This window comes from Buceros rhinoceros, unplaced genomic scaffold, assembly GCF_000710305.1.
Source record: "Buceros rhinoceros silvestris isolate BGI_N320 unplaced genomic scaffold, ASM71030v1 scaffold17721, whole genome shotgun sequence".
In the NCBI taxonomy this organism is placed as follows: Eukaryota; Metazoa; Chordata; class Aves; order Bucerotiformes; family Bucerotidae; genus Buceros; species Buceros rhinoceros.
Window position 1 is genome coordinate 28,342 of NW_010396137.1, and position 14,488 is coordinate 42,829.

General features: G+C 41.2%; 1 protein-coding gene across 1 annotated transcript in view; it reads left to right on the top strand.

Moving 5' to 3' along the window:
• RASGRP1 (RAS guanyl releasing protein 1 (calcium and DAG-regulated)) overlaps positions 1 to 11,123 on the top strand; it is a gene marked incomplete at its 5' end in the record, with an annotated part of 37,595 nt that extends 26,472 nt beyond the window's left edge. Inside the window, 9 exons of the mRNA XM_010145819.1 lie at positions 1,266 to 1,541; positions 3,457 to 3,537; positions 4,149 to 4,253; positions 5,899 to 6,008; positions 7,121 to 7,265; positions 7,987 to 8,023; positions 8,540 to 8,686; positions 9,186 to 9,559; positions 10,989 to 11,123. Coding sequence (XP_010144121.1) covers positions 1,266 to 1,541; positions 3,457 to 3,537; positions 4,149 to 4,253; positions 5,899 to 6,008; positions 7,121 to 7,265; positions 7,987 to 8,023; positions 8,540 to 8,686; positions 9,186 to 9,559; positions 10,989 to 11,123 — 1,410 coding nt within the window. The remainder of the gene's footprint in view (positions 1 to 1,265; positions 1,542 to 3,456; positions 3,538 to 4,148; positions 4,254 to 5,898; positions 6,009 to 7,120; positions 7,266 to 7,986; positions 8,024 to 8,539; positions 8,687 to 9,185; positions 9,560 to 10,988) is intronic.
• Positions 11,124 to 14,488: the final 3,365 nt, after the last annotated feature.

Genomic DNA, 14,488 nt, shown 5'->3' on the forward strand with positions numbered 1-14,488 from the left:
CAGATTTTATCTAGTTCAGACTTGAACAAACTTAGCTCTAATACACACACGTTACAGCACAGCAGAACGTTGGGAATCGGATGTAATTTCCAGCTAAACTCTTGTGACATACAGATGGGTATGTGCTTTTGCTGAGATTCCAGCTACTAAAACTGCGAAGGAAAGCATATTTTTTGTAGTAGTGAAATGACTTGAAGTCTTTTATGAAGTCATTCTTAACTAATATGCTTTATTATTTTATCTTGTTTGGGGCCTGATGCCTCATATAGGCATCTAACGAACCTGTTTTCATCGCAGCATGATCAGCTGGAGTGAACGGTGCATACCTCAAGTATAGACCAGAAGTATGGTCTCCCACTGATAACGGTTGCAGCTCTCAGGATCTATAAAATCAGTTAACTTATTTTAGAAGCATGTTGTTTTACAAATTTTGTCATTATGAGGAGTACAACCCATATGTGTCCACCATTTGAATAACTCTTTTTGCATCAAGAAATTGCGTACAAGTGCTAATAGAAAGTGGGTAAATAAAGGCTCGTGATTAGTGACTTGAGAACAGACTTTAAAGTTTAACTGTAATGAATGTTAAAGTTAGAAATCAAGGGGTTAGACAGGAATGTCCACAGGAACACATTGGTCCATTGATTTTATAAAGTTAAGAGTCAGCTTCTTAGTACAGTTTTAAACAAGAGAAATATTTAAACTGATAGTGAGTCATTTGGCCTTTACAACAAGTCAAAAATATTCTTCATTTCTTTGAAAAAGAAGTTTTCTTAGAAGCACAAACGTGCTGCCTTGAACTGTAGCAGGAGTTCTGGTCATGCTGTGATGAGACCATCAGAGCACAGCGTTTCCCTGCCAGGATTTTCCAATTCCAGCTAGTCCAGCTGGTGACCTGGAAGCCAGAGAAGCACATTCCACATTTTAAGGTGAAGTTAGTCGCTTTTAAGAAGCTTGAAGGGTTTGTGCTGTGCTTATGCAATAACTGCATACAAATCCCCTCGATTTGAGAGGATCCTGTTTCTTTTCACTGACTAAACAGGGAATGTAGGAAGAGCAGCGTTACAGACTAGGCTATAGGTTAACTATCTGTAAGTACTATTGTAAATAGTTAAGTTAGGTGAGGTGACCTAAAGTTTTTAAATCTGTTTCAAGAGTCACTGTGAATAAACCCCTTAACGATAACATGGGAAATTCTTGTGCTGTATGACCATGACAAAAACAGTGACCAGTCTTTATTTTTTTTGTTTTCTTTTTATTTTCAGGTGTTTAATGAAATGACAGAACTGCTTTCATCTTACAGAAATTATGATAGTTACCGACGTGCCTATAGTGAGTGCAGTAACTTTAAGATCCCAATCCTTGGGGTCCACCTGAAAGACTTGATATCGCTTTATGAGGGCATGCCAAACTACTTGGAGGACAAAAAAATCAATATATACAAACTATACTCTTTGTATAACCACATAAATGAGCTGATACAGCTCCAGGAAATGCCACTTCCTCTGGAGGCTAATATGGACCTTGTTCATTTGCTTACAGTAAGTCTGTTAAATGAGATAAATACCTATTTTTAAAATAATTTCATATACCTCTCAAACAACTAACTAGAGAATTTCATTAATTATAAATACATAATATTGTTAGATTATTTTTTCCTTAAAGAAATGTACAACAGTAGAAGAGGAGGAAAAGTTAATGATACAGATTTATCTGGCAGCAAGCAATGATCTGATTAGGGACTGACTTCTAGGCAAGTTCCTACTGGTACTAAAAAACCTGACATAAATGTTAGTCGTCGTGTTACCCTTTCAGTTATATCTAGTCAGTGCAGTGTTACTAAAAAAATTGATACTTCCTAGGATGTATGTCACAACAATAGGTGCATCTTCTCCCAGTAAGTTAAAGTAGAACATTTGATTAAACTGGTAAATCTGCCTTTCTTGTTTCTCAGACTTTTTTGGGCCGTAGCCAGTCCCTCAGCTCGGAAAGCCCTGTTTTAGCAAAGAGCTAATAGTTAAAAATGCTCATGTGGCTTGAGGATATTTGTTCTCTCTGGGAGCGCTCATGTGTGAAATGAAGCACATATGCCCAAGGACCTGAAATAGAGCTACTACAGTGGTGAATTTCTTCCTGCTAAGTCTTTTGAATGCTTTAGCTCCAATTATTTTACCTTCCTTTAAAAAAAAAGTTTTATAAAAATGGCTATCACAAATAAGTAGAACTTTGGCAATGATTTCATGCAACTGTATACTTCATTTCAAAGCACGAGCTTCTAATCTAATACTCCAGGGCACGTGTTTTCCTGTTTGTTCCCTGATTTTTCCAAGAATCTTTCGCCGCCTTCTGTTTCGTTAGTCATAGCTTTCCCATTAACAGGCAAATCAGTTTGAAGGGGTATTAGTAATTACATACATAATTCAGTAATTCATAGAAGTATCGTAACATTTGGACTTCTGGCTTTTGAGTGTCAGAAACTACTTTATGATTTCCCCCAAATCATTCGCTATTATGAACACAACAGTAATTCTTGCGGTTGTTCACAAGAAAGTTGCTGCGTATCTGCAGTTTAAGTAAGGTTATTTATTGGATGAAATGGTGTATTTTGGTTTCTTAGTTTATATACGTATGACTGCCGCAATCTTGACTCTCTGTAAGGAGTTTATATTTTCGCTGGCCTTGCTGTAGATTAAGGCTTGTACCACATTAACGTCTGGCTTTTCTATTCAGTCACGTCTAGTGTGAATATTATCATGGTAATATTCAAAAAGTATCATGTTCCCCGTTTTTTCAATCTTAACTTGAAATGTGTTTCCAGTCAATTAAATTACTTGCTATCCTGTATTCTACAGAGGACTCATGCAAAAGCAAAGGTGTAAATTTGATCTTTTTTCTCAAATTCCTTTATTTACCCAGGTGTATTGTTTCTTGCTTTACGTAACTGCTGTTGACAGCTAAAGGTTCTCACTAGGTATATGCAAGTCCATATTTTATCCTCAGCGTATACATCTTATTTCAATGTTGTGCGAGCTGGGTTGGATAAGTACCACACGTTTAAACAAGAGTTTTCTGCGAATTTGAGTTGATGGTCAGTTTCATTGGAACGGTGCTTTTGAGCGTAGTTGCACAACATACACTTGAATATTATGGAAGTAACAGGTTTTTTCAGGGTACTTATTAACTGGTGCTAAGTCTGCCTGCAGTCAGTTGCTGTGCTCACGACTGCAGTTGTGTAACGTTACAGATTTCCAGATAATGGCCATAACAGTCTGGAATTTAGAAATGTGCCTGTTTCAGATCACTGTTAACACCTGTGCAGCTCAAGTGCAATTTTTTTCCTAGATGGAACCTAAATTAAAAATTAAGCCACCAAAAAATACTAATGAATGCTAGGAACAAATTTGTCTAGTAGTAGTGAGTGTTCTGGAATTGAACTGATGTTGTGCTTGTTTTCAGCTGTCCCTTGATCTTTACTACACAGAAGATGAAATTTATGAGCTTTCATATGCACGAGAGCCGCGAAGTCACCGAGCTGCTGTAAGGGCCTTTACAGATTCTTAACAACAACAAAAAAATTAAGAGTAACATAACTTTTATCCATTGCATTTATTTTATTTTGCCTTTTGTTTTTCGTTAAATTCAAAACATTTTAGCTTTATAGACTAAGCAGAATCTGTTTAAGCATAAATTGTTTGGTTGATGATGAAGCCTAAGCTAGAATATAGTGGGAGCGCTGACACCATATTGGGTTTATGATATGATCAGAAACACAAATGAAATGACTTGTCTAGAGACATGACCTCAGGCTCAATCTTGGCAATTGATGCTGATTCTTTTGAACAAAGAATTCTTATGTAATTAAAATTATGAAACCATGAGTGTTATGTTGTAGTTTTGTTCCTGTTTTATAAATATGAAGAAGACTGAGTTTACAGGGCTGTCAGTGAACTGTGACAATTTAAGGAACGACCGCTGTTTCGGACAGTCCAGGGAAGGGCTTCCTCTGAAGTACTTACCAAAAGTATGGTGTTGGGTCCAACAGGCCGTTTCTGCAGTCCTGTGTAACACAGCCCATTGTCACCAATGAAAGAGGTGTAATACTGAAAAATTTTCCATACGGTACTAAAGTTCCATTCAATTTATTCTAGCCTTTGACACCTTCCAGACCACCAGTAGTTGCAGACTGGGCGTCGGGAGTAGCCCCAAAACCTGATCCAAAAACCATCAGCAAACACGTTCAGAGGATGGTGGATGTGAGTATGGTTGGCCCATTAACTTACATACCAGTCGAGCCTTAATCTCTAGGTACGAGGAGATGCAAAGAAGGGAGAAAGCACTGGGCACGTCCAAAGCTGTGCTGACTCTGGAAGCACTGCTCCTGTCCTCACCAATCGGTATTTCTGCCTAGCGGTAAATGGCAACAGCAGCCCGTGAGGCACGGAAGGAAATTCCTTAAATTGCTGGAAAGCCAGCAGGGGAAGTCCATGCTGGTTTGAGTACTTCCAGAGTCATTTCTCCAAGGAGCCAGGGAGTCCACTTCTACCAGGAACTCCCAACCTCGAGGTACTGGTGCAGTCTGAACATGAGCCGTTCAAAGGCTGCGTTACCAGCAGCCACTGCTTGTGCTCGCTCTTTGTTTAGGTCACCTATTTTACTGGAAACCATCAAGCCAGCTCAGGTGATTGATTCCAAAGCTGATGCAGAGAGAGAGATAAAGGGTTTGTCTTCGCATGCCTGCTTCATCTCTTTTCCTTCTAAACATTTGTAATATTGCTCGGTATCCTTTGATACAGGCTGGTTTGGAAGATATTTTTATATTTGGCCTAGATGTGGTCCTTGCCTTAAGGCCAGAGACAAACCGTAATGTTGTTCCACAAGTGAAAATAGGTGTCTGCATGACAATTCTGTCATATAACCACCTTGCACTTGTCACACTGTCCTGATGAAATAAGTTAGGCAGCTCACTGATTTGGCTACAGGGATCAGCACTGAGAACACTGTGGGAGCATTAGTACGAGTTGTTTATGTAGACCTGGATGTTAAAAACGACGCAGGGGGCTTAGACACAAACCAGCCACACGAACCAATATGGTATCAACTGGTGTCCGATTTATTCCCAGATAGCTCTATTTTTATACCATAGCTAATTCTGTAGTAAACACCATTACATCGTATCTAAACATTATGATTCGTCGCTGGTTAAAAAAGTTAATTCATTAGTAATCGGTTACATCATTTTTAGGCAGTACGATTCGTTACTTGTCATTAATTATGCATTAGGTTAACGAAAAGCCCCCCCCCCTTAATTACCTCACTTAGAAAACTTGTTCAAAGCACTTTGCACGAAATTAATAAGTCATTTGACCTTGGCTCAGAATTCTCACTTCTCAGCAGTTTTTTAAACAAAGATCCTTGCTAATTAAAGTTTTGATAGCTGAGCTGCAGAGCTCCGATAAGTAATTTCAAACAAAGAACTTTGTAAAACTGCACTTTTGCTACCTGAGAGCCGAGGTTCTGTTAGCTACTAAAGCAGACTTTTAAAAGCAGACTTTAAGCGAACTTTAGAATTATAGTTTTGCTAACTCAAAATAAGATTCTGGATTGCCCAGACTATGCCCATTTTCTTGAAGAAATCCCACACCTGGACATAACAATCTTAAAGCGAAACTGAAGGAGAGCTGTTGTGGTGTAGCGAAGCACTTAGTCCAGCCTGCACTGAGTTACCTGCATTTTGTTACAAATCAAGAAATCATAAAGCTTCTTCAAGTAAAAAAATCAATTAGACTGTTAGATACTGGGAGAAAGTGGCAGCGGAAGTCCATATGTATTGTGGAGACTTTCAAAAAGGGTAGTTCAGCCTATCATCAGTATAAACTATTCTACTATTATCTTGCACAGTCTGTCTTCAAAAATTATGACCATGATCAGGATGGATACATTTCCCAGGAAGATTTTGAGAAGATAGCCGCCAGTTTTCCATTCTCATTTTGTGTAATGGCTAAGGACTGGTGAGTACCTAGTTCTGCTCATCAACTTTGTCGCATCTGTTTTGGGAGGGGGTTTGGGCGTTTTGTGTTTAAATTTTATTTCTATCATTAGGGTGGAAAAATCATTCTCTTCATCTGCAAACAGAAGTGCAAATGTAACTGACAAAATCTTCTAAATGTTGTGAATGAAATCTTCCTGAGCTTACAGCAGTGGTAACTAGGCTGATGTAGGAGGAAGAACAGATAAGAGAAAAAGAAATATTTTTTTCATGATATTCAGTATGTACTACCGTAGAACTTCCCTAAGATGAGCCTGTCCCTTAAAAATAGAGAAATGGCAAATGTATATTTTGGGCAAATTAAGAACTTTCTTAACATAATAAAGCATGGAAAAAAATACAATAGTGATTGTTCAGAGGTGTTCTGTGAAGTAGAATCATGAAATGCTTTGGGTTGAAAGGGACCTTCAAAGCTCATCTAGTCCAACCCCCCTGCAGTGAGCAGGAACATCTGCCACTACATCAGGTTGCCCACAGCTCTGTCCAACCTGACGCTGAATGTTTCCAGGGATGAGGCATCTACCAGCGCTCTGGGCAACCTGTGCCAGTGTTTCACCACCCTCATTGGAAATAATTTCTTTCTTATATCTAGTCTGAATCTCCACTCTTTTAGGTTAAACCCATCACCCCTTGTCCTGATGGAACAGGCCCTGCTGAAAAGACTGTCCCCATCTTTCTTATGGGCTCCCTTTAAGTACTGGAAGGCCTCAATAAGACCTGCCTGGAGCCTTGTCTTCTCCAGGCTGAACAAGCCCAACTCTCTCAGAGCAGAAGTGTGTCACCCCCTGATCATTTTTGTGGCCCTTGTCTGGACCCACTCCAACAGGTCCACATCCTCCTTGTGCTCAGTAGTTTTGAGTTTGTCACATATGCTGATCTTTTGTTTATTGTACAGGCTGCATTTTAAAAGGGTAGATAAACTTCTGTAGCTTTGGGAGCAGCTGACAAGATCGCTGTAGGTTTTGGCCCGTGAAGCTATTGCCGTTATAAATTGTGAAGAAAGATGTGTTTATTTCTCGTTATGCTTTTAAGAAAATGTAAGTCTCACAAACAACTTTTTTTGTTTATTTTCAGGGAAGGTCTGATTAGCAGGGATGAAATAACAGCTTACTTTATGAGGGCTAGCTCCATCTATTCCAAATTAGGACTTGGCTTTGCTCACAACTTCCAAGAGACCACTTACTTAAGGCCTACTTTCTGCGACAACTGCGCTGGATTCGTAAGCTTACCGTTCAGTAAATTGTGTTAGCGTTGTTTGGAGTAATGCCTTTTCTATCTCATGGTCACCGTGTGTCACATACAGAAATGGATCTGTGTAAAACACCAGTGAACTATAAGAACCAGGCTTCTCTCTGGGTAGCTGTTTAAGGTACCCCTTACACCCCGCTTCACTATTACCTAGTACTACTATCTGTAAACTAAACATGGCTCCTACCTTGTGGTGTTCGGTTGTGTCACCCAACACGGTCTAAGGCAAGACTTGCAAATCCAGAGCTTCCACTGCACGGGCCTCTTAGATAGAACTCATGTCCTGGTTCAGGTGTGACGTTACCCTGCCTATGGCACAGGAAGATACAGTAAAACTGACTGTCCTACAGATCGGCTGGGACCAAACAAGGGTGCTGAGAGATATTCTCCATCTGCTCCAGCTCCACAGCTTCTCTGAGGGCTGTCAGATCTGCGGATGTATTCGTTAGAGACTAGCTCAAGGTATCTTGTTTGCGATTGAGGAGCACACATAAAACGCTCTGTTTATTTCATGCTGAAGAGGTAAATAGTTCATATTGTGACCTTACCATTAAAAGGGTAGAAAACCAAAATATTCTGCAGGTGTTCAGATCTTGGGGATGAGCGGAGCTTTTAGCAGCTGTTTAGATCCGGAGGTATCAGCTGTGCAGAGAAGTATGTTAATACAGTCTTTCTGTTTGTTTGATTTTCAGCTGTGGGGAGTCATTAAACAAGGATACCGATGCAAAGGTAAGACACCTCATGCTCCATTAATTTTAAACTGTAACTGACCTCTCAGGGAGCAGAAGACTGCTTCAAGAATAGTGCGACAGATGGGTGGTCCAGAAGAAACGCAAAGACGCAAGAACTCATAACTGATAGCAAATCATCCCCGAGTCCCGAGGGAACAGACCCTTCTGTCCCCGTGGCCCAAAACACCAGCATGCTATGTACACCGTGTGGCACGTTCACGTGGGTTTTGAAGAGTTTTCTTCCTCATAGAGGTGTTAGCTTTCGCTGCAACTCCTGCAGTCAGAACCCTGTTGCAGCTGGATGTTGCCATTTGGTATTTTCACGACTAGGAGGAGTTTTGGATGTATATAGCAAAGGGATGCTGTTGGGCTGTTTACCTGTGTGCTATCACAGCTGAAACACGCAGAGAACACCAGAGCAGCTTTCTTGCTTCATGGGGAGGCTTAGTGTGAGAGCTGAGCTTAGGTGCTACAAGAGGGACACTGAATCATGTGAACTTTGTGGTGTTTACAGACTGTGGAATGAACTGTCACAAGCAGTGCAAAGACCTGGTTGTGATAGAGTGCAAGAGAAGACCCAAAACTTCGGTTACAGACAGCAGCCCAACGTCGGCTCTTGCTTCAAGCCTCTGCCCAGTAGGAGTCAAAGAGCAATTCCATGGTGAGAAAAGATGATGTTACAATATCAAAAGATCTGGATAATCTTTCCTTTGCTCCTTTTTCTTTTCTGTTGTACAGCTTCGTTTTATTTTGGTAGTTAACGGTGGTGTTTTATCAACACATAAACTAGAAGCAGGTGTCAGTGAGGCTGAACACCAACGCAGTATTTGTCTGCGTAAGGACCTACTCCATTTCTGGGAGATCTCTTGTCACACTACACAATGTGCGGTGCACAAATTCCACAACAACTGAGTAAATCTTCTGCCAGGCTCTCATGAGAACTAGATGCTTCTAACCATATTTATGTTTCTGAGACAGGGCAAAGCGTTGTTCCATGAAACATAACAGTGAGAAATTTCCAGTGACACCTATTTTGGAGCACAATGAAAGTTCAATCGCTAAAGAATAAATGTTGTTTTATTTATTAAAATAATGTTTAAATACTGTTTCTCCTTTTCTGGGCTAAGATCTTGACTCAATTTACCATGTGTATTGCACAGGACAAGAAGAAGGACTGTTCATGTTTGCTAATGGAGAAGTAGTGGAGCATAGTGAAGACAGCAAGGACCGAACCATTATGCTCATGGGTTCCTCAGCTCAGAAAATCTCTGTGAGACTGAAACCAGCTGTGGTTCACAAAGGTACACAGACTGATGCCCTGCTGCTGGCTGGTGATGTATCTCACAGGCAGACAGAGAAGAAAGAGCACAGGATTCCAGAACATCCCTATCTCCAGGCTGCTCCTCCATCCCCATGTCCGAGCCCATTTCTAGGCCGCAGGAAGGCGTATGTTAAATGGGAAAACAAGGACTCCAGCCAGAAAACGAAGGAGGAGCATCACAGCTGTAAACTCTCATACCAGGCACTTGAGCAGGTACACACACGATGAAACAAATTCTGTTTTACACAACAGTACCATGAAGCGGTCGGAGGGTGTGGGGGAGCGGCTGGGTGGGAAGGTGTCACCGTGCTCATGTGTTATTAATTGCCAGAATAATCCATCAGTGGCATCATTAGATTTAATCCTCATTAAATTCTTAGCACTTTAACTCCGGCAATGCTGCACTTCAAGCATTCGTTTTAGTACTAGTATAGGGCTTAGGGAATAAATTTTGAAGCCCTCATTACGATTACACTGATCCCTGTCAGTCTCTAAAGTGACAGGCAAGACTGTGAACAAATCCAGTCACTTAGGACAGGATGTTACTGCACCGAGCAAGTAACATACTCCTGAATTTCTTCCTGCTTTTGATGACCTCTGCTCCTCCGAGTGACAGAATATACAGGGCGGTGAGCTCTGCTTTTGTTCAACTGACAGTGAATCCTTTTTTATTTTTTTTGATAACTTTAAGTCACCAAGAGTGAACAGACATGGTGCCTCTTGCTAGATTTCACCTGCGTCAGCCCCGCTGCGGCTCACCTTCACACTACAAGTCTTCTGACAAAGTAGCTGTTCATAAGTCTGTGTCCCTCAGATTTGGCCCAAATTCAGGTTTGTAGAAACACCACCTTTCCACAGTATCAACAGTGCGACTGATGGCTGGATCCAGATGTGACTATGAGGAGCGAAGGTGGACTTATTTGCATACTTCACTCACTGTTGCTGTTCTGAGATGGACCAATGTGCAAACAGTCCAGCCACAGAACCACAGCCTGATCTGTGAATGATCCGCGTAACTTTCACAGTATCCTCTGCTGTGGTAAAGTGAGCTCATCTTGTATGAAAGATGACTGGTTTACTAAGACAGACGTTGAGACTAATAATTAGCAAGAACCTTCCAGCGCTGAGCGCTTCTCTTTTGGTAAACAGCATGTTCAATGTAGACAAGGCTGTGAAGTGCGGATGTACTTGTAAGAACTGGTTCTTTAAAATGTGAGTCCCACAGCGTGCACTTGTCCTTGTCCCTCGGCAGATCCTGACCTCAATTACTCAACAGCAGCTGCTTTTATAAATTAACAATGTATAAAATTGTACAATGATGTACAATTCGATTACCGTACATCGGTTTCTGCTTGAGCAGAGCAGTAGAGTGTGAGCTGTGTTCTTGTTTCCCCTACATGACTGCTGTTAGGACAGGAGCAGCACGGGCTAGGGACCGACTGTCCCCTACCAGCTGCTGGAAGGTTTTAAGGGTATACACGAAGGACAGGCCAGTGACTATGGAAAGGTTCAAATACGTTACTGGTTCTGTTCCACTGGTAAGAGCTACACCAACCACGTTTATGCCTATCAACCTAAACACAACCAGACAGTCCTGAAACAAATTCAAAATAAAATGCCCTTCTCTTTGTTTTTTGTTTAGGAAAGAAATATTCTAAAGGCAGACAATGAAGGTTTAAAGATCCAACTGGAACAGGCAAATAAAACAATTCAATCTCTCACAATCCAGAGAAGAAACCACGTAGTCGACAACCTACACCACAGAGACTGCTCCTAGCAAACAGGAGAGGAGATCTCCTGTGGAGAACTGGAGGAGGGGTTGTGATGAAGCTGCTTTACCAAGAGAACTGGAGAGAGTCTGAAGGATGTGAACAGAAATACTCGCTTTACTCAACCCATTTCCGTATTGAACATGCACTCCCAGATGTATCGATCCATCCGTTTGACTTCGAAAGGTAGTTCAGCATTATCTGTGCAATGAAGACAGTGTCTTCTGGGTTGGCTTTTAAGGGGAGTGACGTTGTTGCTGAAGTTTCTGTTCATACTGAAGAGCGCGTGGATTCCCCAGTGACTTGGCTGCCAGCAGCACACCTTACTCTACAAGTGTTCTGACAAAGTAGCTATTCGTAAGACTCTGTCACCTCGAATTTGGCCCAAAGTCAGGTTTGTAGAAACGAATGTTTGATAAAGCTGAGTATTTAAGTAAAACTCTAGAAATATTCCATTAAGAGAAACAGTTCCTTCTCGTTCTGGCCAAAACCAATTAAAATCGTGAAGTGAACTGTCTCCTCTATTTCTCAAGATTAACAAGAATATTAAAGTAAGTGGTTAAGCTAATGATATTTGATTATTTGATTCTCAGACTCTAAGATAAACTGACAATTTTTTAAACCTCTTTCAGAGCTTCAGAAGTCCCGCTGCTCAAACGCATACCTTGGTTAAGGTAAAACAAGTGAGACCACAGAGAGTTTACACTGAATACTGCTTCCATTGTTGCATTCCATGCCCCAGGCTGGAACCCTTTGCCCTTATTTGGCTTAAGGGATGACCTGTTGTCCACATGTGGCAGATACGGGACAGGGCTGATGGTTTTTCTCTCATGTCACAGTGGACACCCTTGTTGAGCAGAACCTCAGGGGCCATATTACGAGGGAAATTGTACAGTAATCCCAGTGCAGCAGTTTCTGCATTCCAGAACTCCTACATCGTCAGGTTCTATCCAAGGTTTCTCCATTTCCTGTCTCCTTGATTTCACATGCACTTTAGTTAAAGACTCCAGATGAGTGTGCTCTTACGTGTGTAAATTTTGTACAGTAAAAGGTGCTAGGGAGTTAACTTACTTTTCTTAAAGCTACTAAGTGTATATATTAAGAGATGACAAAACAGTCTTTCAGGTTACTGATAAACCCATTTGTCAGAAAAGCCGCTTTTAAAGTTGCATTTGGATAACAAGAGAATCTCTACACTATACAGTTGTACAAAATTTGCTTGCATTTATCAAACAAGGATTTGTCTTCACACATTTAAATATATCAAAGTCATAAGTTTCTGACGTTTATCTACAAAGGCCACTTAATGCTACTCAAAGTGGATTAAAGGCCATTTATAGCCTCAAATAGCCTGAAAGCGCATGTGCTTTGTGTTCAGTGGTATAAATGTACATTCCATCCACAATCTACAGTCGTTACCACGTATATGAATGCTTTAGTGATAAAAAAAGTCCATTTGAAACTGCTTGCCCGTTTAGTAATTTTAAATTCTTGTTCTGAACGTGGCTTGTGCTTGCATCTCCATGTACAAGTAAAAACAAATGGAGGGAAACGGGAGCAGTAGCAGATTTTCTGTTACCTTACTGTAAATAATTGAAATGCATAGGACAGAAACCAGCAGTTGAGAAGTGTTCAGCTTTTCTTCCTCATACACTAAATCTGAATTATTAGCAATTAACATGGAATTGCACTTTGATGAATAAAGCGATTGGAATGGCTTTTGGGTCATGTCTGCAAACTTGCTTTGCCCGTTTTCTGTAAGCTGCCCGATTTTCCCTTTCTCCACGGAACTACAGCGAGGCACATGTCTGATAGGCATTCAGCACATAAAGTCTGTTTCTGTGACAATTAAAATAAACAAGATAAAAGTTTAATACGTTTTCATGGATTTTGAAAATACTCCCAAAGAGCAGGACAAGATTTCTGAGTCTTAACTGCAGCGAAGGCGACTGCTGGCTTATGGTCTGAACTGTAGATTCTAACAGAACCTGTTTGCAGGCATGGGGCAGGAGATCATGAACAAACTCTTACTTAAAAAGAAAATTCCGTAAGGGCAGCAGCTGGCCCAAAGGCTACCGTGTTACCACGTCAGAACTGAGCTATGACCGTACCTTTGTACAGTCTGAGTTGCTAACTCAATGTTTTCCCGTGTTGCCGTCTTGCTCCTACAAGCAGTCTGCAGGAAGGGAGCTGTTTGCAGAGGTGTCTTTCTTAGACAATATGAGTATGTGGTGCTTCATAGCTGCTGAAAACTTCCTGCTTCAAAGAAGTCAGTTGATACCAGGAGAACTTCAGAGCTCTCAAAGCACCTCCAGGTTCTCTGCCTGCCCAGAGCCCCTTACAGTTTTGTTTGGGTGGGTTTTTTTTGATGGTGTAGTCCCTTTCTTCAGGACTTGCTTTTTGCTGCATGAAAGACTAACAAAAGCAGAAAGTGACTACAGGCATACTGCTAAAACTGACAAACCTACTGACCAAAAATCACTCACATCTTCCAGCTGCTTCATGCTAGGAAAAAAAAATACCATTAAATGCCAAGTGCTGTTTAAAAGTCATGTCAGCAGACCCCGATACTGAAACGTACGTGGTCCTGGCTAATGTAAGTGAAAAGACTCACCTTTATTGCTTCTCCAGGCTCAGCTGTGTTTCCTGCAACACAGGAAGAAAAAACACATTCCTCTGCCGCTGTTTATATTTTAAGTGTGAATTCTGGTTGTTTAAAGATAGAACTAAACAGATTAATACCACAATTAATAAAGCAGGGCGATATTCGGATCAAACACAATTGCCTTTAAAGTGGCGTACGCATGGTTTTGGAAATACGGTTTTGTTACAGTACCAATCTGTTTTGTCCAACTGCTGTCTACGGCAACCTGAGAAAAATTTTGGTTTAATGCTGTTTGAGAAGACTGAACAAGTGTACAGACTGTAAAGATTTTATATAAATTGTAAGATTTTTGGTTTAATATTTATAATAGAAAAAAACCATTAAAATTGCACTTCATTCCTCTGAGTTTGTATCTCCAAGAAACGTTAACAACCTGTATTCATCCTCCTTGACCCTGTCATCTGAGATGCTTCTGCAGGATTAACCAAGGACCAGAGTCACTAGTCCAGCTTTGCCTTCTGTGAGCCTCGAAACGGCACCGGAGAAAACAGAGGAACCGCAGTACGGACACATTCTTCTTTCGGTACTTACGTGGTTGACACGGTACAGCCCCTGTTTAGCTCCTCACTAGGCCAAGCGCTACAAAGCACAACCGCTCACTGTCGTTCGTGCTACTCCTGAAGGGATTTCACAGTGCAACAGCCAAGTCGCAACGAGGCTGCTGTAGCGGCAGGCCGTGCCGGCGGGGGTGCCGGCGACACGCGGCAG